This window comes from Corvus hawaiiensis, chromosome 27 (genome assembly GCF_020740725.1).
Source record: "Corvus hawaiiensis isolate bCorHaw1 chromosome 27, bCorHaw1.pri.cur, whole genome shotgun sequence".
Lineage (NCBI taxonomy): Eukaryota > Metazoa > Chordata > Aves > Passeriformes > Corvidae > Corvus > Corvus hawaiiensis.
The window spans coordinates 2,888,553-2,909,149 of NC_063239.1; the positions used below are offsets into that span (position 1 = coordinate 2,888,553).

At 58.7% G+C, this 20,597-nt stretch overlaps 1 protein-coding gene and 2 long non-coding RNA genes across 3 annotated transcripts; 2 read left to right on the forward strand and 1 right to left on the reverse strand.

Annotated features, from left to right (window-relative positions):
* Nucleotides 1–6,841: 6,841 nt before the first annotated feature.
* On the reverse strand, nucleotides 6,842–9,818 carry LOC125317586. The gene is made up of 2 exons (XR_007200123.1): nucleotides 8,986–9,818; nucleotides 6,842–8,414 (listed from the first exon to the last, which is right to left on the reverse strand). It is a non-coding gene; the product is annotated as an uncharacterized LOC125317586 (long non-coding RNA).
* Nucleotides 9,819–10,161: 343 nt separating this feature from the next.
* ZNF703 (zinc finger protein 703) lies at nucleotides 10,162–12,299 on the forward strand. The gene is made up of 2 exons (XM_048287442.1): nucleotides 10,162–10,389; nucleotides 10,800–12,299. Exons 1-2 carry the CDS (start codon nucleotides 10,177–10,179, stop codon nucleotides 12,174–12,176), a joined length of 1,590 nt encoding a protein of 529 aa, XP_048143399.1. The 5' UTR covers nucleotides 10,162–10,176; the 3' UTR covers nucleotides 12,177–12,299.
* Nucleotides 12,300–12,672: 373 nt separating this feature from the next.
* Nucleotides 12,673–20,287, forward strand: LOC125317587. The gene is made up of 2 exons (XR_007200124.1): nucleotides 12,673–12,938; nucleotides 15,605–20,287. It is a non-coding gene; the product is annotated as an uncharacterized LOC125317587 (long non-coding RNA).
* Nucleotides 20,288–20,597: the final 310 nt, after the last annotated feature.

Below are 20,597 nucleotides of genomic sequence, written 5' to 3' on the forward strand. Positions count from 1 at the left end.
GATGGCTTAATTTCATCTGTAATCCGAGCGGCTGATGAAGCATTACACAGCTCCCTGTTAATTGAAGTTGTTAACAAAGCTGAAGAGGGAGATTATTATGTATAGACTTTTATCCTTCAGGGGTATCATCATAACAGATCATAAATGGAAATGAATTCATCGCTCCCACATGCCATCGCCGCATCCCGGCACACAGTTTAATGCCAGGCGGGTGGCCAGTGCAGCGGTGGGGATGGGATACAGGATGGATCCCACCTGGGAGGGTCCCCTGTCCCATTCCACAGCCCCAGCACTGAACCCCAAGCCCCGGGCAGCCTGGCCGAGGCCCTGGCTCTCCTCGCAGCACCTTTGGGATGAGATTCCTGGAGCCCGGCTGTCGGTTTGCAGAGCCTTTGGAAGCCTTTCGCTGTGATGTGTGGTCATTGCCATCGGCTGGGGCGTGCCATTCCTCAGGGAAGATGGAAAATCCATTCCCTGGGCTGCTGCATCCCAGACAGAGCGCTCAGGTGCAGGAGGATCCTCTGAGCTCAGCCCAGTTATTTACTGTGGGGCACAAAACAGCTCCTGCGAGGGCACCTGGGGCTCCATTTATTTCCCAGCTCCACGGACAAAGGGTCGTTACCATCCCAGACAGGAGCACCCATGTTTCCAGCACATTGCTCAAAGCAATATTTTTCTTTGGCCTCCAGCTGGCAATGGGTTGTTTGTTACATGGAGAAGTGGCTGCCTGGTGTTAGAAGTTGTCTGGGAGGAGAATCTCCCTTCCCGTGGCATTCCATGGTCGCTCCTTACACCCCACAGAGCCCTGGGAGATGTTTCCACAGCAAGTGGGTGCCCAGGCCCCCGAATCACCCTCTCCACAGCGAGGGGAGCTGGTCCAGCCAGGGGCTGCAGCCTGCATTTCGGGGCTGTGCTGCTTCCAGGTGGAGTTATGAAAACACACAACGGCGTTTCCTTCTCCTGGACCCCATCGGCTTTTTCCATCCAGCACATTATCCAGGAAATTCTCTTCTATACCTTAGAGGAGTTACTGTGATTATCTGGAACACATTACTTGCACACAGCAAATGCAAATTAATGTAGTCTTCACATTTCGCCGTGGCAATAAAGGGGAATGTTGACATCAGCCTGAAAGTAGAATTAACTTTTGCATGATGTGGTGTGAGCGCGAGGTGTTGAAACCTGCGGCCGAGACTTTCCAAGTCACAGTAAAGAACTGCTCTGGCAGCGTTTCCAGGAGCAGAGGTGAGCTGAGTGCTCTCTCTGTTCCAGCCTGGATTATTGCTTTGCCGGGCTTTCCAAACCCTGCCATTTTGTCTCGTTACCTCTAATGTGCTCCTTGCTTTATTGCAAGCTCATCTCCTTAGGAGGAGAGAGTTACAGCGCTGTCAGGCTCTGCTACTCTCCGATAAAGAGCCGGCTGCTCCCGGCAGCTCCGGCCTCCCCTCCCCGGCTAATCCCTCCAGCATCGCTGCTTTCATCGCGGCCTTGGGGACCCTCTGAACCAGAGCAGACAGGGCTGGAGGGTGGGATCCTGCCAGCCCCCTCGCAGCCCCTGCCCCTCCGGATCGGTGTTAACACCTTGTCCGCGGCGGCAGCGCCGCGTCACCGGAGCCCCTTAAATCACCGCTGAGGCTCAATAGGAAGGGACACGGCTAAGAGCTGTATCGATCCCTTCTGCAGTGCACGGGCTCCCAAATCCCACGGCCAGCAAAAAACCTGGCGTGGAACATGGGCTGCTGCCCCGGGAAGGGTGTCCCTGGGCTTCTCAGGGCTGGTCTGACCGTGGGTGCTTCGCGTCTGGGGGTTTCAGGAGGTGCCACGACCCAGGTACCCAGAGAGCAGCCACAGCAACCCCACCCGTGGGGGGCCAAGGGGAGGGGGCATGCAGAGCATCCCAGCACCTTTCCACGGGATGGGGGAGAGGTGCGAGCAGCTCTGGCTGCCCTGGGGGCTCACTGTGGCCCTTCGAGGGGTCAGCTCCCTCCCTGGCCGGGCTCCAGGACAATTCGGGCTGAGTGGGCTGTAAATGAGGAAGAAGGGAAAACAAATGATGCCAGCAGCAAGTGAAGGAAGTGTAGGAGCATTATGTAAAATATTAAATTTAATGCTATTCCACTTTCCATCTCAGTTATTAAATTAACTGAGAACTATGCTTGCACTTAAAAGATTCCTGTCATATTTTATGCACACGATGATCTCAGAGTAATTCGTGTTAGAAATATGTCATGTTAAATTACAGATACCAATAAACCTTACTTAAACTCAGCATTGATCATGTGTGGGAGATAAACTCCTCAGGGCCCGATCCCCCCGGCCGTGCACCCCCGGCACTTCTCCCCACACTGGGATGGGACAGTGGGTGACAGAGGGGGGAATTTCCTTTCTTCCCTCCCCACCAGCTCAAGCATCTCCCACCGCAGGGCTGGGGCCAGGCAGAGCCAGCAGGGCATGGCAGGGACACAGGGGACACGGTGGGGTTTATCTCCCGGGGAGAGCGGGTGTTGCTTGACGTGCCGGGTGGGTGCGCAGAGCGGGTGAGGGGTGATGGCTCTCCCTGCCGAGGTGGCACCACTTATCGGCAAAGATTTGGTGTCACCGTCTCAAACGTGGCACGGTGACACTGTCTCCTATGTGGTGTCACCTCTGCTGGCACTGGCCCATTGTCCCAGCTGCCCCCTCGGCGTGCGGGTGGAGGCAGCGATGGACGATTTCCATTTCTTTGCTGAGACACATAAAGCCCCTCTCCTCCTCCAGTGCTGAGTGTGCTGCTTTTAGGGGTGCCAGGATTGCACCCGCTCAGAGACATATGTAAATGGGGACACAGGGGCAGGGAGGGCAGCCCTGGGGATGCTGCCCCCATGGCACCCCCAAAACGCAGCCCATCACTGCAGGGTGAGCTCCCGGAGCCCTCAGGGCCGGCATCTGTCCTTGGCACGGTAGGGCAGCCCCGGCTCACAGCTCCCGCCGAGAGAGCGAGCCAGAGCTGCATTACGAGGCGCCAGGCTCGGCGGGAGAGGGAAAATGCTAATAATAGGCCTGGGCAGAAGGGGAGCACAGTCCCTCCCTCCTGCACAGCCTCCTGCAGCCTCCGGCCACCACTCACCCAGGGGATGCTCCTGGTCTGGGACCACCTGGGCAGGGCTGCCCCTGTGCCCCCCACAGCCGCAGAGGACAGATCCCGTCCCCACTGGGGCAATGCCAGCACATGGGGCCAGCAGAGCCCTCGGTGGGACAGGAGCACCGAACCCTTTCCCAAATCCCAGCCTGCAGCCTGCCCAGGGCTCGCTCTACTCCCACATGGCACAGCCCTCATGTGATCCAAGACTTGGCTTTTCCTTTATGAAAATCCTCTGCCTGTGTGCAGGAATCACAAGCTCTGGCTGCCCCGGGGCTGCTCCCACCGCAGCTCTGAGGCTTTTCTGGCAAGTTTGGCTTCTGCCTGCCCTTGAATAGCCCCGCTTGTTCTCGGAGGAGGGCCCGGCCGCCTCCCACCCAGCGCCGGCCCCAGCGCCCTCCTCCCTCCAGCCCAGCCCGGCGCCCCGCAGCCCCGGCGCCAGGACAGGGTGCACCCAGCGGGTGAGGGCTGGAGTCCCCCAGCTGTCTTCACCTTCAGGGACCCAATGGGAAGACCCAGTGTCCCCGGGACTGCTGCTGCTAATCCAGACCCAAGGAGCATCTGAAAGCTCAACCTGTTGGTTCCTTTCACTTTGAGAGTTACCCAGAGGCTCCCCAAGGTCAGTCCCTGCTCGGGTCATGGGTGGAAATGTGACCTGCCCAGAGCACGTCAGGGTTTGGACCAGCCCGGTGTGACTGCCCACCCCCAAGGTGTGATTGAGGGGCTGTGTGCCACCATCCTTGGGGACAACAACTTCCCAGAACAGCCAGGAGCCCTCGGAGCTGCTCCCGTGTTATCTCGGTGCTGGCAACTCCCGGCGCTGAGCACCCCTAAACCGGGTGCTGAGCTCTCCCTTCCCCACAGCCGAGCATCCCCAGAACCAACACAACCCAACCTGTGCCACGGGGGCCACACGGCGCCACCAAACCACGGGGACACCGGCCGTGACCTTGCAAAACTGAGCTCGGGTGGGGACCCCAGCCCCGCGCCGGCCACCCCACACCCACGGGTGCCCCCGAGCGCAGCCTCCTGCCGCCGGGGAGTAATTGGGTGCAGCAGCACATGCTGCGGGGCTGCTTTAATCCTGCTCCAGGTGGCTGCAATCCAGTGCAGGATTTACAGTGCCCTGACCCCGAGCTGTCAAGAAGGAACAGCCAGATTAATGGGGTGGGCGGGTTCGTGCAATAATCGTTTGTTTGATGTGACAAGCCTGATAGGCGTTGATTTACTTACAGACTGATAGGCTTTTAATTGAGCACCTCCGTCCCAGTCACATCAAAGGCAGAGGTTGACAAGGGGCCCCTTTTACCAAAAGCTCCTGGTGACTGACAGATCCTGGATGCTAATTCTCCCGGGGAGGGGGTTCCCTCTTTTCTCTTCTCGATGGTTTTTTATTCTCAGGCTGGGCCAGGCTGGCGCAGAGAAAGCTCCAATTCCTGCAGGAGAGGGTGCCTCTCCTCACCCAGAGCCCTCCGGCAAAGCCGAGCCCCGAGCACAACCCAGACAGGCTTTTGTTTCCCTCACAAGAGTTTTGGGGTGCCCCTGCCTCCTCCTGCTGCCAGGTGGCTGTGGCCACGATGCCCAGGATGTCGCAGGCAGGAGGGCACCCAGGGACAGGGCTTCCCCCCGTGCTGTCTCCAGCACTGTCCCCACCAGGGAGATGCTGTCCCTGGCACCCACCTCGTCCCTGGAGTGCCCTTCCTCCACCTCTCCCTTGGCTCCTGGGCCTTTGGGGTTGCTCTGGGTAATTCCCCTCCTAAAGAAGAGGAGGGACATGGCCCTCTGGTTGTCACACAGGTCTGGGGGGTTGGGTGTGCTCACAGCACTTTTTCCCTGTCCCCAGAGCCAGCAAGGTCCAGCCTCAGAGGGAACCACTGGGACACCCACAGGAGCATCCCAGGCCGGTCCAGGTGGTCAGTGAGTACCTGCCCTGGTGTGTAGCCCATGCCCATCACCAAACTCACCTCTGGGTCCAGCTGTGCCACTCAATGGACAGAGATGGTAGAAATGAGCTGGAAAGTAGAGGCAGAACCAACCCAGAGCTGGTTTGTGGGCAATTTTTGGTGTCGGGGTGTGTTACCTGCCCCACCTGCTCGGTCTCCTCGCAGGGACTCCGTTACACACCGAGATTTGTGGATTACCCTGGATGGGCAGAGAAAGTCACCTGGAGGTGCGTGCGTGGGCACAGGCGTGTGACAGAGCAGGTGCACAGCCCCCGACCCACCAAAGGGTCTGGAAAAGCAAAAGCAAACCCAAGTGGCTCAGACATTTTGTGAAAGACTTATAGGGGATTATGTTCTTAATGGGAAATTTAAGGATGTGGGTATAAATCACAGCCTTTTCCTCTAACCTGTGGGGTAGCATTCTCCTGAGCCTTTGGGCTGGATTAGCTCTGTCTATTTATGTTTTAAAGACGGATGTGTTTTTCAGTATCAAAATATAAATTATTTTTACTGTATCAATGATTAAATATTTTTCTTTGAGATCATAGAGTCCAAAAAAATAAATGTTTCTGAAAAGGCATTCAAAAAATTTAAAAGAAGAAAAAAATCCCTCTGAGAACCCCTTTTGTCATTTGCAACCAATAAAAATGCCTATTGTTATGAAGGGCTCATAAATAATCTGATTTTGGCATGCTTTCATACCATACAGAAAATGAATAAATTAAACTTGATTTACAGCCTTTTTCATTTTTATTAGAGTTGCTCCAAACATTTTCTGTGACGTACGTGCCAGATGAGCTGCACTGAATGGTTTGAGGCTCTGGCCCTGGTGTTACAGAAATTAAGTTGGTTTAATTTGCATAGTTTAATTAACTAATACTGGCAAAGAAAAAAAGGAAACTGGGGGTGAAGGTGAATTTTTTTGTGGGTGTCTGAAGACTCAATGAACCCACTGAGGCTGATCCCCCAAAGTGCCAGCACAGGGAAACACTGGCATCCCCACAGCGATTTTGGGGGGTGCCAGTGCTGACAGTGATGGAGACTGGGGGGTCACCATCACCCCCCCCCTCCCGCTTTAGAGATGGGGAAACTGAGGCACGGGAGCTTGGCTGCTTGGCACAGCTCTCTACAGCCCCAGCATGGGGTTACCATGGGGGTCAGCAGGGAGAACACCCCAAACTATCCTGGCTACATTCCGTGGCTGTGCGAACCCTCACTCTGATGGCACGGCCGGAAACTTGGAGACAAACAGGCAAAAACCCCTAAAAAGCCTCAGTTAAGTGACTGTGACCCCGGGCCAGCCCTGACCACCCGAGCTCCCTCCCTCCCTCCAAAGCTCTTTGGTGAGTGTGGGATGTTCTCCTCCCCCTTCTGCAATTTATCCCATAGAATTTCCCACCAGGAAACAGCTTCATTACATCAACAACAGGAAGACCCCACTGATTTGTCACACAGAAAAGCAGCTGTTAGTCACACATCAAGGGAACAGGGGAGGGGAAAAAACCCTTCACCTTTTTTTGCTTTAATGTTTGCAGCGTTAATGGCTCTGCGGAGGGAAGCGAGTCCCGGCCATTCCATAACTAACCATCACCAGCCAGGATCAGTTAATATCCAAGTGTCTTCCTGCTTTTCCTGCTACATGATTGCTTTGGAAAGAAAGATTAATTCCAACTTTAAAAAAGAAAACACTATTTTTATCATTGCCAGGAGTCTATACGGGCTTAAAAAAGAAAAAGCACTTGCTTGTCGTTTTACATCTTGCAATTTTGTCAGTTGTTTTAAAACATGTCTCCTGTAATAAATAAGATCATTTTTATGCACTTGTTCTGCAGCTAAAAGCAAGGCCTGGGCTGGTGCTGCGTGGGGAGTGGAGGGACTCTGGGATGGAGCAGGGCAGGGAAAACGCTGATTCCGAAGGTTTTGCTTCCAGGGAGCAGCTGGAGGGGCTGCGGGGTGGGCGAGGGAGGATTTACCTGGGAAGCAGCAGGTGTACAACAGGCACCGAGGCGCAGAGAAAGGCTCAGATTTAGGATGTGCCCTGGATCCTCATCCTGCAGTGGGGGCTGGAGCCATCCCCCAGCTCCCCCCACACTGACTGGAACCCCCGTGGGACCCGTCCGGGGACCCACCGAGCACGGGCTGTCCCTCTGCCCGGTCCCTCACGGCAGATGTCCCCTCAGCGCCCTGCAGAGGTGGGAGATGGTGCCTGGCCCCCCGCACCCCACACAACCCCCAGCTCCACTTATCCTGTTTTCCCTTAAACTGTGTCCCACAGCAATGAAACAGGAGAGATTTATTCCAGAGTCAAAGCACAGCAGAGGAGAGTTACAGCGATTTAAATTCATGTCTTATCTTATCCCACCACAATTTTCCGTGCAGGTTGCAGCGCTCGGAGGCCTCTCTCCGTCCTGCCTGCTCTGCACCCCCTGGCACTCAGGATGCCAGTGCCATGGGACAGCAAACTCCCTGCTCAGACTCATCCCAAGTTACTGAAACATCTTGAACTTAAAGAAAAACTCACTTCCCTCTTCCCTAGCCTCACTTCACAGGTCACAAAGATGTCGGAGTCCCTGGGCTTCATTAGGGCTCTGCACAGGAACTCATCCTTGGCAAAATCTAACCTCCTTCATGGAAGCCCAGGTGGGGCAAGTCCTGCTTAGGGACAAAAACATCATCAGTCATTGGTGAAAGTGCTCCCCGAGGATTCTTCAGCTTTGCTTCTCTTCCAAATATTTTGCTTTTCCTTTGGTGCTGGTGTTATTTTTGCTGGGCAAGGGTCTTGCTTTTATTTGAACTTGTGCAATCTCTGAGCAGAGAGGGGCTCATCATGGAGCAGAACTGGACATGGAACAGGGAAGTTTAACTTTCTCCCCTCTGGTTACTGCTCTCCTTAAATAAATCCTCGTGGATTTTAGAGCAGAGGATCCAACGGGCTCCAGGAAGGGCACCAGCATGGAGCAAGATTCACCATTACCCATGACATCCCTCTGATGAAGCTTTAATCCAGCAAGCACAAGCTGACCCAGAAATGGTCTCTGTGTGCCAGCACCGGGGCTGGATCAGGCCTTGGGCATGACCCGAGGTTCGGGGAAGGACAAACAGCCCCGGGGGCATCGCTGCTCCGTGCCCTTGCTCCGCTCCGGCGGCATCGCTGCTGCTCTTACGCACTCGTCTCACCTGATTTTGGGTTGCTCTGTTAAGGCCGTGTTGTTGTTGGCGAACAACTCGAGTGACTTTGAGGAAAGCCTTTTTTTCTGTTTCCTCCTTTTCCTCCTTCCTTGAATGGCTCCTTTGAACGGCAGCGCCTCTCTGCTTACATCCCGCTGTCCGGATTGAATCAATCTTGCGGTCAGCTTTGGGAGAGTGAAAAAAAGAGAAGAAAAAAGCTTCACAAAGAGGGGAAATTGACAGGCCTGACCCTGGGTGTGATTGATAGTGGTTGGACAAGCGGGACTGGATGTGGGGCTGCGCTAGGCAATGCCAGCACTCACCAGGGAAATCCAGCAAAGCCTTTTTTCCCAGAACCCGGAGCAGCGGGCTCGGAGAGGGGTGGGCACATAAACTTAATAATAGCAACATTGTTGGAACATAAAGCATCTGTCAGGAGTTAATATGATTAATTAGAGGTGTCTGCCTCTCCCCCTTTCACCTCTCCCTCGCTGGGTAGGCAGGAGGGACCTGAAACACAAACCCAGGGAGGGCAGAGATGGGGCCAGAGTGGGCACCCAGCCCCACATTGCCTTTCTTCAGGCCAAAGGTCCTCAGTTCTCATTCCCTCCTGGCCCTCACGATTTTCTCCTCATTCCCCCACCCCCATCCCATTGCACATCTCCCCCCAAGCCCCCATTCTCCCACCAGCTCCCACCTGAAGCCCAGGAGAGCTAGGGAAGCAGCACTCGCCCCACCCGGACCCCAGAGGCTCACATGCACAACGTCGCTTGGGTAAAGCTCCAGGATTTATCCATGTGCCTTGGCTCCTCATGGATAGAGCCTGGCTGAGCTTCGTTGGTTTTCAGCCCCCCCCCCCCTCAAAACTGAAGCCCCAGGGGTTTGTGAAATTAATTCAAGAATGTCTGGAAAAGGTAACTAGAAATAGGAAGTTAATTGTTGGAAGTTAATTAGTTATACAGCAGCCTGCACTGGCACCTGAAGACTTTTAAGACTCAGCAAACCAAAGAAAGGAGAAAATGCTCAGAAAAAAGGAGTTGTAGGTTCACAAGGGAATTGTCACTTTGTGAGAGCTCTGAGTTAAGGCCCAGCTGGCTGCTGGGGCAGGGCGGTGGCAGGGCACAGGCACTGGGCGCAGGTTTGGGTGCAGGAGCCACTGGCACAGGGGTCCTGAGCTGTGCCATGCCAAGCTGTGCCAGGCTGATCCTATCTAAGCCGTGCCAGGGCAGCAGTGCCATGCCATGGTGTGCCAGCTGAGCCATGCCATGATCAGCCAGGCTGGGCATGCCATGCCATCCTAAGCTGTGCCAGCAGTGCCATGTCAGCTGAGCCATGCCATGCTGAGGTGTGCTAAGCAGTGCCGTGCCATCCAAGCTGTGCCATCTCGTGTCAGCCGTGCCAAGGTGCGTTAGCAGTGCCATGCTGTGCCCTGCTAAGGCGTTCCAGCCAAGCTATGCCACGCTGTGCCACCAGTGTCATGCCATATCATGCCATGCCATGCCATGTCACGCAAGCCATGCCATCCAAGCCGCGCCAGCAGCGCCATGCCGTGCCGAGCCGTGCCAAGCGGCATCATGCCGTGCCGTGCCGTGCCGTGCCGTGCCGTGCCGTGCCGTGCCCTCCGCGCCGCGCCAGCCGCCGCCGCGCTCGGGCCGGTGCCGCGGTTCTCCCCCGCGCGGCGGCGCGGGGCGGTGGCGGCGGAGCGGCGGCGGCTCGCCCCCCCCACCGGCGGCTCTCCCCGCCCCGGGGGCCCGGCCGGGCGCGGATTGGTGCGCGGCGCCGGCCCCCTCGGAGCGCGGCTGCCATCGGGGCTATTTGACGTGTCGGTGGGGCCGGGGAAGGGCTTCGTCTCGCCGGGGCCGCCGCCGCCGCCGCTCCGCCGCCCGCCCGGCCCGGCCCGGCCCGGCCCCGCGGAGCCCGGGCACCCCCCCCTTTCCCCCGCCCCAAATGAGCGGCGCTCCCGGCGGGCCCCGGCCGAGGACCCCGCCGAGCCGCGGAGCCGCGGCCGCCCCGTCGCCCCGGCCGCCCCCCGCCGACCCGCTGCGTCAGGCCAGCCGGCTGCCCATCCGCGTCCTGAAGATGCTCAGCGCCCACGGCGGCCACCTCCTGCACCCCGAGTACCTCCAGCCGCTCTCCTCCACGCCCGTCAGCCCCATCGAGGTCAGTGCCCGCCGCCCCCGACCGCGACTCGGACCGGACCCGCGCTCCCGGTTCTCGCGGCCGGGCTCTTCCCAGCCCGGCTCTCCCGGTTCTCGCGGCCGGGCTCTTCCCAGCCCGGTGCTCCCAGCATTCTCGGCCGGCTCTCCCGGTTCTCCCGGCCGGGCTCTGCCCTGCCTGGCGTCCCCGCTCCCCCCACCCCGTTCCTTCCCTCCCCTGCTGCCGCCGCAGCCCCGCTCCCCCCACCCCACCCCGTCCCTCTTCTCCGCGGCCGGGCGCGTCCCCCGCCCCGTCCCCCCCATCCCCGCGCCCTGGCTCGGCGCCGGGCCCGGCCCCGGGGTTTCGGGGGTGGGGGGAGGCCGGTGCGGGGGCGCCGTCGGGGTCCCCCCTGACCGGCTCCGCTCCGCCCGCAGCTGGACGCCAAGAAGAGCCCGCTGGCGCTGCTGGCCCAGACCTGCTCGCAGATCGGGAAGCCCGACCCGCCGCCCTCCTCCAAGCTGAACGCCGTGGCCGCCGCCGCGCCCGCCGCCGAGAAGGAGCCCTCCGCCCGCCCCGCCGCGCTGAAGCCGCCGGGCAGCGGGGACGTGCCCGCCGAGGACAAGTCGAGCTTCAAGCCCTACTCGAAGGGCGGCGGGGAGCCGCGCAAGGAGGGCGGCGCGGACAAGGCCGGCTTTCGGGTGCCCAGCGCCGCGTGCCCGCCGTTCCCCCCGCACGCCGCCGCCTCGCCCGGCGGCTCCCGCGGGGCCTCGCCGCAGCACCCCGACCCCAAGGGCGCCGAGGAGAAGAAAGAGCCCGAGGGGGGCAAGCCCAGCCCCGAGGGTACGGGCGGGGCGCTGGGGCGCGGGGCGGTGGAGCCCGGGGCGCACGGCGAGCCCCCCTCGGGCCGCAAGTCGGAGCCCCCCGCCCTGCCGCCCGCCGGCCATGTGGCCCCCGTCTCGCCCTACAAGCCGGGCCACTCCGTCTTCCCCCTGCCGCCCTCCAGCATCGGCTACCACGGCTCCATCGTCGGTGCATACGCCGGCTACCCGTCCCAGTTCGTGCCCGGGCTGGACCCCACCAAGCCGGGGCTGGTGAGCAGCCAGCTGCCGGGGGCGCTGGGGCTGCCGGGCAAACCGCCCAGCTCCAGCCCGCTCACCGGGGCCTCGCCGCCCTCCTTCATGCAGGGATTATGCCGGGACCCGTATTGCCTGAGCTACCACAGCGCCTCGCACCTGGGCTCCAGCAACTGCTCCAGCTGCGTGCACGACCCTGGCAGCCTCAAGAGCGGATACCCCTTGGTGTACCCCACGCACCCCCTGCACTCGGTGCACACCACGCTCTCCTCCAGCGGCACCCCCAGCCTGCCCGGCCACCCCCTCTACACCTACGGCTTCATGCTGCAGAACGACCCCCTGCCCCACATATGCAACTGGGTGTCTGCCAGCGGACCCTGCGACAAGAGGTTTGCCACCTCGGAGGAGCTGCTCACCCACCTACGGACCCACACGGCCCTGCCGGGGGCCGAGAAACTCTTGGCGGGTTACCCTACCTCCGGGCTGGGCTCCGCGGCCTCCTGCCACCTCCACCTCCCGCCCGCCGCCCCCGGGAGCCCCAACACGTTACCGGCCTCCCTCTCCTTGAGGAGCCCACACACTTTGGGACTAAACAGGTACCACCCCTATGGCAAGAGCCACTTGCCCACGGCCGGCGCCCTGCCCGTGCCCTCCTTGCCGGCCGCCGGACCTTACTACTCCCCGTACGCGCTCTACGGCCAAAGACTCACGTCAGCTTCCGCACTGGGATATCAGTAGCCACCGCGGCCCCGGCCCGGCTCAGCCCCCGAGCCCCAGCCCCCCGCGCCCTCCTTGGACTCTGTATTTATTACTGTATGTTAGCTTAAAGCTGGGAATATAAGTGCATTATACACCAATGAATCAATGGTATGCAAAAGTCTGTGTCCAAAAAAAAAAAAAACTCGAAAAAAAGAAAAAAAAAAAATCCCTCTTTACTTTGCAGGTGTGGGGCTTTGATTTTCCCCTTCTGTTTCTTTTGAATTTTTTTTCCTTCCCCTTCTTAATTTCCCCCATGAGAAATTCTTGCATGACTCCTGCCACACATGGAAAAGCAAAAAAAAAAAAAAAAAAAAAAAAGGCATTTTCCTCCTCCCCCTCTGCGTTTATCGTTTATCGCTCTGGGATTCTGTTCTCTGCGTTTGTAACTCGCAGATGTAATTTTTTTTTTGTAATTTTTTTCTTATTTTTAATTTTTGGGGTTTTAATTTTTTTTTTCCCTTTTAAAATTTTTGTTTCTTTTTTTTTTTAATTCTTTTTTCCTTTTTTTTGTTGGCTTTTGTTGTTGTTGGTTTTTTTATTTTCTTTTTTTTTGCGCTGTGTCCGGAGCCCGGGGGCTGCGGACGCCAGCCGGGTGATGGTCACCCCCGGCCGTGCTCCCCCCGCGGCCGTGCCCCGCCGTGGGCTGCAGGACCCCGCGTGTCCCCCCCATCCCGGGGGGGCCCGGAGGAGCGGCGGGCGCAGCGGCAGGACCGGCGGCCTCGGGCGGGCGGACGAGCCCCGGTAAGTCTGATTTTGTTAATAAACGGCTCTTGGTTGTACCCACGCTCTGGTCTGGTCTCGTCCCTGCCCGGGGGTCCGGCGGGGGCCGCGGGGTCCCAGCACCATCTAGCGGCGGCGGCGGCGGCGGCGGGACCGGCACCGGAGCCCTACGGGACCGGCACCGGAGCCCCGGGTGCGGTCCTGGCGGGGCCCTGCGGGCTCCGCGCCCCCGTCCCCCTCCCCGCGTGTCCGTGCCCACGGTGTTCCCACGCGTGGCGGCGGAGGGAAGGTTCTAGAAGGCGTTTGAGCGGGATGAGAGCGAGAGCCCCGGTGCCCCCGGGGAGCTGCGGGGAGCGGGTGGTCACCCCTTCCTGGGGGTGCTGTATTAGGGGTGGAATTGCAGTAGAAGCAGGGTCCCAGACCTCGGTGTGAGGGTGGCGAGGAGCTGGGGGGTCCTGTCTGCTCCCATTCGATCTTTGTGCCGGGAGAGGAGGGTGATGAATGGCTCTGACACCGTCTGGCTCCATCCCCGCCATGTTGGGGGCTCAGCCGGGCAGGGGGCTCTGCCCGCTCCATGCCCCAAGGAAAGTGCTTTTCCTCCAGCAGTGGGACCCCTGGCCAAGTCCCTGCTCCCCTTTGAAACCCTGCATGCTCCATTGCCCCACACCATTTGTATTTTTCTGCCTTGCTCCTGTTGCATTTCAGTGAGTCACGCAATTAATCCCTGTTAATTGCCTTCTCGATATTGCTTTCTGCCCCGTGTTTAAATTCCTTTGTGTCCTTTGAGCTGAGAAATAATGTGCTGAGAACAGGGACTACTTTTACCGAAGGGATTTTTATTTCCCTGCTTGTGCCTCGCGCGTGGCTGCGGGCGTGCGGCCGGTGGGAGGGCCCTCTGGCAGTGGGAGAGGTTGGTGGTCCAGGAGCCAGTTTGGCTCCGTTCCGAGCTCCCCAAGGCTGGGGGAGGCTGGTTTCGGGGGTTTGTGGCTGCCCCTTGCCCTGTGTGGATGCAGCTGGGGTCCGGTTGTGCCCGTGGTGGTGTTGCTCCTTCCAGGTGGGATGTTTGCTGGATGAGGGCCTGGGGTTTGCAGGACTGGCGTTGGAGCAGGGGGACTTTGCTGCGGGTGTTTGCTCTGTCCCGTGGGCACAGCAGGAAGGGGGTGCCAGGCCCAGGCTGGTGCAGCCACTCCAGTGTCTCCTGCTGGGTGCTGAGCCCTTTGGCAGCTGATGCAGGCCGTGGAGCAGGGTGCCAGGGGCGGTGGGCAGAGCAGCTCCAGTGCGTTCCCTCGGGTGGCATGGGAGGCATCCAGACCCCCCGTCCCTCGGGAGCATTGCTTCTCCCTGGACGTGGCGCCCACTCCCACCCGTGATGCTGCTCGGTGTCGGCCTCGCTCGGGCACTGCCAGTCCCCATCATAAATCTTGGCTCTTCAGCTGTGCCTTTGTGATGCCAGGCCTGTCACAGGTTCTTGCACTGGAATTTTGTCGCACCGCGCGAGTCTCCGGCCACGGCCGGGCACCTCGTGCCGTGGGGTGGGAGGGCGATGCCGCAGAACCTCGAGGCGCGGTAGCCCAGTGCCAAAATCAGCACACCCAGGGCTGTCAGGGCTGCCGGGGCTGTGCCATGTCCCAGCCATGGAGCAGCCTGGGCAGGGGGCTGCACAGCCCTCGTCCTGCCAGAGCCTTCTCCCAGAGATGCGGGTGCATCCTCCTTACGGCGAAGCTCCATCCCCCTCTCCCCCAAACCCTCCCCGCACCAGAATGGTCCCCGCTCCAAAAACGAGCCCGTGCACCTTCCCTTCACCCACGGTAGGGCTGGATGCTGCTTGGATGCATCCTGCCGTGCAGGAGGCTCCCTGAGGAATATTTTTCCCTTCCCTAAGGACTGCAGCAGCGGGGTCAGACCGTGTAAACACTGCGAGTATCATCTGATAGCGGCGGCACTTGGGCTGGAGCTGCTGGGGAACAGTTGCATTGCCAATATATTAAATAACTCCCTGTGTAATGTATGCCCAGGTTATTGCAGAATTCATTTTATAATAAGAGTACTGGGATGCACTTTATTAATCATTCTGTCTAACAACCTGCACTCCACAGTTTCGGTTTGATTTGATTCAATCCTGTCTTTCTGCAAAATATATGGCTGAGTGGGTCGGATAATGTATGGCTTAATTTAGAGTTGTATGGGTTTGAATTACCATTTTCATAATGTGCTCTGCATTAATGTGTTGCATCATTTATACAGAAAAATGTGCGAGGTTTCAAACCTCTCCAGGAGGCAAAAGTCACCTAAAGGGAACACGGAGAGACAGAAAAAGACCTTTTCAAATCCAGCTGGGGCTGGGAGGACAGCGGTGGGTGTCAGACATGGGGACAGCAGTGTTGGGGCTGTGCTGGTGGCTCCTTTCCCCATGGCACAGCAGCACCTTCTCCAGCTCGCCCCGAGCTGCTGGGGACCTGCAGCGCTTGACTCGCCGGTGACCCCGGTGCCGGTGCTCGCCGAAGTCGCGCCCACCGTCACTCACCCCGCGCCGCGAGGAAAAAGCTCTGATTATCCAAATACAGTCATTAAAGGGGAAATGTGTTTTTAGGACTGTCAGAGTGATTAATGAGGGTTAGCAATCCTTGCAAATGCACTTGTTTAGTCTAACTGGCAGCCTCTCCTTTCCTATTGATTTATCGTGGCAGTTGCCGGGGCCGTGGTGTGTGTGGAAGGAGCGGGGCTGCGCCGGGACTGTCGGAGCACGGCGAGGGGCCCGGCCGAGCGGCACGGCACGCTCTGCTGTGCCGGAGGCAGCCGAACAAAGGCAACATTATACCCTGTGCCGGGGAAGGAATGACTTGGACGCACACGCCGAGCCACTCCGCGTGCCTTATAAATATCCCCGTCTGTAAAGCCCGAAGCCCAGCTGACCACAGCCACGCTGTCCGCCCAATAAATACGTGAATGAAAGAGCCAGGCCCTATTTTTTCTTGTTGTTTTCCTTCCTCTCCTGCACAAAAATCCCCGATGTCTTTTAGGTGATGCAGAGGTGGCTGCCCGCAGACGTACAAGGCGTTTCAGAGTCCAGAGCGGAGCACAGCGTCCTCGAGGGCTGGAGCCTGCCAAGGGGTCAGGTCGGGATGCAGAGGCATGGGCCAGAGCAGAGCCATGGTGGGTGGATGAGAAGTTCCTCAGCTGCATAAAGCAGCTTTTCTTTCCACGTGAGCACTGGTGGATGCCACGGAGAACACGAGCTCTGTTTGTCCTCAAAGCCAGAGTGGCGTGGACACCTCCTGTCCCCCCACCAGCATCCCTGTGCCCAGTCTGGGGTCAGGGGTTTGCTTTGGGACACGCTTCGTGCTGCACAAGCTGAAAGCAGACCCGGAGGGACAGAGCCGTGCTTGGAGATGGCAGCGGAGGTGCTGTGCCAGGGCTGTGTGCTGGAGCCCTGCAGGAAGGGAGCAGCTGGAGCAGCCGGCAGTGATGTGGAGCGGCCGGGGCAGCACCAGGGTGTAGAGCTGCCCCTGGGTTGGCACCGTGAGCGCAGCCCCTGGCCTGGTGTTCGCCTCCAGCCACTCCAAGCAGTGGGACAGCATAAGTGACAAGAGGACCTGGGCGAGGTGAGTGGAGAAGGGCAAAGACCTCAAGGCGCCAAAGCCAGAAGAGCGTGGGCAAGCACCCGGGCACCGCAGTGGCCAGGAGTACCATGGATAGGAGTGGACTTTCCTCTGGCTCTGGATAACAACTGAAGAGCTGCTGCCGCCTCTGCCCTGGCTATGAATCGACGTGTGATACAAATCCTCCAGCAGCTCCGGTTCCAGCTTCCAGCAGCGATACGCTGGCATCTTCTTTGCCACACCAGGACACCCAGCCTTGGCTGGTCACCAGTGACCCCATGGGAAGTTCCCAGTGTGACCCGTGGCCATGGTTTCCCTCTTCTGCAGTGTCTGATCAGCGTGACGATCCAGCACAGGGTGACAAAGCTCTGGTCCTGAGGCTGGCCCCGCTCTGGGCACGGCCGTTCCCTGCAGGGCACAGCCGCTCGCACAGGTTGACACCGCGGTGTGGGAGGGATCCTGCTCGTGCTGTGGGGCCCGGTTCAGTTACCGCTCTGTTTATTGTGATGAATAACTGGAGAATGCTGATCCCTTACACACCAACATTTCAGCTGGACCTCGCCGGGGAGCGCAGGGGAAGGCGCTCAGCTGACAGCTCCGTGCACAGAGCGTGGTCCTGTAGCTCGAGTCCCAGTAACAGATTGACACAGACCGTTGTGTTTTCTAAAGGTGTTTATGGAAATCTCCGGGAGCAGCTTTGCCATGGTTTCATCCCACCTTCCAGCGTGGTGCAGGAGACAGGACAGGAGGATGTGACCTGCACGAGGATGGACCCACAGGGGAGATGCCTTTGCCAAAAGTGACAATGGAATGCTGACACCCACGGGCTGAGCAGAGCTGGACAGGACACCTGATACTGGGCAGGGTGCAACGTGACCTCTTCCAACACCTTGTGGTCCCAGAATTCACGGATCATCCCTCCTGGCCTGGCAAAATTTGGGAGCGGAGAAAGGACATGCAGCATCCCGGGCATCTGGTGGCTTTGGGGGCTTGACAGACCTCTCCTGCAGACACCTCAGTGGAACAGAGAACCGAAATGGCCTTTTTTGTGTCCCCCACATCTGCAAAGGGTGGCTCCCAGCAGCACTTGGGGCTGTGCTGGTGCCCACCACAGCAGCCCCTGCATCTCCACTGGTGCATCTGTGGGACAGGGAGATGCTGCTGTACCAAAGAAAAAGGGACCAGTGGGAGCCTGAGGTCCCAGCGCCACCTCTCCTTGAGCAGCTCCTACAGGAGGGGTGGCTGGGGGGCTCCGAGAGTGAAGGACAGGAGAGAGATGGGGACTGTCAAAGATGTTCTGGATGTTTCTTGCTGAACCCTCACCATCTTCTCTGCACTTCCTGGAGGGAGGAGAGGGGAGAGTGAAGCACCCAAAAGATTTGCTGTATTTTTCTCTCTGGATGAGAAGGATGGGGCTGCTCATCACCGAGGACGGCAGCAAGGCCAGGAGCTCTTGGTCCTCTGGGCAGAGCTCCCATAAAAGTGACTCCTTGTTTCTGCTGGAGCAGTGTTGCCTTTGTGGGGTTTTGTTCCCGTTCCCTGCACAGTCCTGGTAACATCCAACAGGCTGGAGAAGGACAGTCCTCCTTGGAGGTGAGAAGAGCCGTGTTCTGGGCAAAAATGGAAGTGGAGCCAAGAGCCCTTCATTCCTTCTGGGGTTCCCACAGTCTCTGCTTGTGTTTTGTTTTGGGATCAACTGGGACAGAGGGGCTGGCTGGGTGTGCACCATGTCTGCTCCTCTGGCTGCAGAGATGCGCTCTGTCCCCGCTGCTGCCTCCATAATTCCCAAACTTTTCCAAGTTGCTGCACTGGCTCAGAAACCCTGCATCACTGAGGGGTTCCTACCTAGGGAACCCTCCAAAGGGAGCACCAGGATTTGGCAGCCGCTCACCTGCTTTTGGGATATCCTGGTGTGTGGCAGACCCTGAGCTCTCCTGGCCACGGGGGAAGCTCTCAGGGCGCTGGGTCTGTCGTGCTGGGTTTGGGGTCTGGCTCTGAGCACTGGGGGTGCGCACAGCACCCGCATGCTCCAGGTGAGTTTGGGGGACATGGAGGCCAGGGCAGGGCTGGCAGCTCTGGGTTCTCTGTGCCAGCAGGGCACAGGGAGAGCTCAGCACCACAGCCAGGGGTGGGCAATGGGCACAGACCCCCGGCCTTTGATCACACCCCGGGGCAGCGATGGGCTCCTGGGGAGAGGGGCGTTCTCCCCGTGGAGCCAGCGCGGTGCCAGGGACGCTGCTGGCAGCCCGGGGTGCCCCTGCTCACCCTCTTCCCGTGCCCTTCTCCCGCCGCCGGGAGCAGCCCTTTCATCTCCCGGGGAGGTACAAATGGAGCTGTCAGATGCCATCAGCCCCGCGATATGACAGGTTGTGGGGCCGGGGCCCCTCGAACAGAGCAGCCTTGTCTGTCAGAGCCGCCTGACACTCCCCATAATGGCCAGATGGATGAGACTCTGAAAGTAGGGCCCGGCGCGTTTTCAACTCTATTTTGGGTGAAAACACTTCTTGAAAGATCTTGAAAGGAGCTGGCAGTTTAGTAGTTCAAATGATTAATGAGCACTGGCTCTGCCGGGTGGATTTCTCGCGCTGTGCCAGCAGCTGGGCTGCTCCAGCGGGCCAAGACACGCCGCGCTCCCCCCGCGCCCCCCGCGCCCCCGGCTCCCCCCGAGCCCCCCTGGTTTTCCCGGAAATGACACCAACGCGACAGGCCCTGCATATGGAAAAAGTTAAATATAAATTACTGCTGAAAGAGGCCTCGCTGAGCGGAGTTAGTTAAAGATGTTTATGGATTCAGAAACACGGGCCTGCATATGTATTTAGGGATGACAAATGTGATTCAATAAGTCAGGAATTTCTCCGTGGGCTGAGGCGGGACCCGCGCGGCGCGGGCGCTGCTCTGGGCTCTCCGGCTCAGCGCCGTAAATCCTGCAGACAGGCTCCTTGTTCCTTCCTGGCCTGCTTGGGACTGATTTCTGCGTTTTCCCTGGATCAGACCAAGTCGCTGCACCTCCTGTGCTTGGGATGTGACAGCCCTGCTCCCTCCGTGGGGCGGGCTTGGGGGTGCTGGATGCTCCGTGGGGGTCACTGGGGACCGCGCCGTCCACACCGCCAGCCACGTCCCTGTCCCTGAGCTCTCCAACCCGCCCCCCCCAGAGCCGCCGGACCCTTCGGGACTGTCAGCAGATGATTAATGACCAACAACTCCAGAACTGCCCCAATCACCAGTTTGGGGTTTGACCCGGCGCTTAATGAGTTCAGCCCTAATTCTGCAGCCCCTTCACGTGGGCAGCTGGGGGGGTCTCACGGAGCCTGGGGAGCACCCCCAAACTGCCTCACGTTCCCGCTGCTCTGTGGTGCCTTGCTTGGGGCGCACATCAGGGACCACAACACACTGAAGCAGGAAACCCCTAAACTAAACTCCAGCTGCTGTGGTGGGAGCCAGGGAGGGATGCCAGGTCTGTGGCAGGGATGCCAGGTCGTGGCAGGGATGCTGGGTTTGGGGTGACAACCCCCAGCAAATCTGCAGCAATGGGCAGTGCAGGAGCCACCCCCTTGGCTCCCCTCATCCCACACCTCCGTGAGGCTCAGAGGGAAGTGCCTTTCGGGGGGTCAGCGCCCAGCCAGGCCTTGGACCCACATCCACATTCCTTTGTCCTGATTTTATTCGTTAGCAGCGTTTGGCCTGGATATGGAGACAGCTAATGAGGGACAGAGTTTATTGCAGTTTGATTTTTCTGTTAAAACAATACAATAAAATAAATGCACTTGGAAATCTGGTCTGTGTTTGTACATAGGAGATTTATGGCTCTGAAGGCTTCCAGAGAGACACAGCCTTTCATTCCCTTCCTTATTGGAACAGATCATGTTGCAGAGTTTAAAGGCCTCTGGAGTTGTGATTTATTTGAAGGGAGAAATAAGGGAAATCCAACTATCTGTTCCCTGGCTCAGATCATCCAGTAACTCCCAGCCAAGGGGACGGATCTGCACCTCCTCCACGGACTTTTTATTTTTTTCCCTCCTGTTGCTTACATTATCCCGCTCTAAATATATCCCCGAACCAGGGATGACTCCTGACCTGGGCT

Coding starts and splice junctions, on each gene's coding strand:
- ZNF703 (XM_048287442.1), top strand. CDS start 10,177: ATGAGCGGCGCTCCCGGCGGGCCCCGGCCGAGGACCCCGCCGAGCCGC. Junction 10,390..10,799: donor CGCCCGTCAGCCCCATCGAG/GTCAGTGCCCGC, acceptor CTCCGCCCGCAG/CTGGACGCCAAGAAGAGCCC.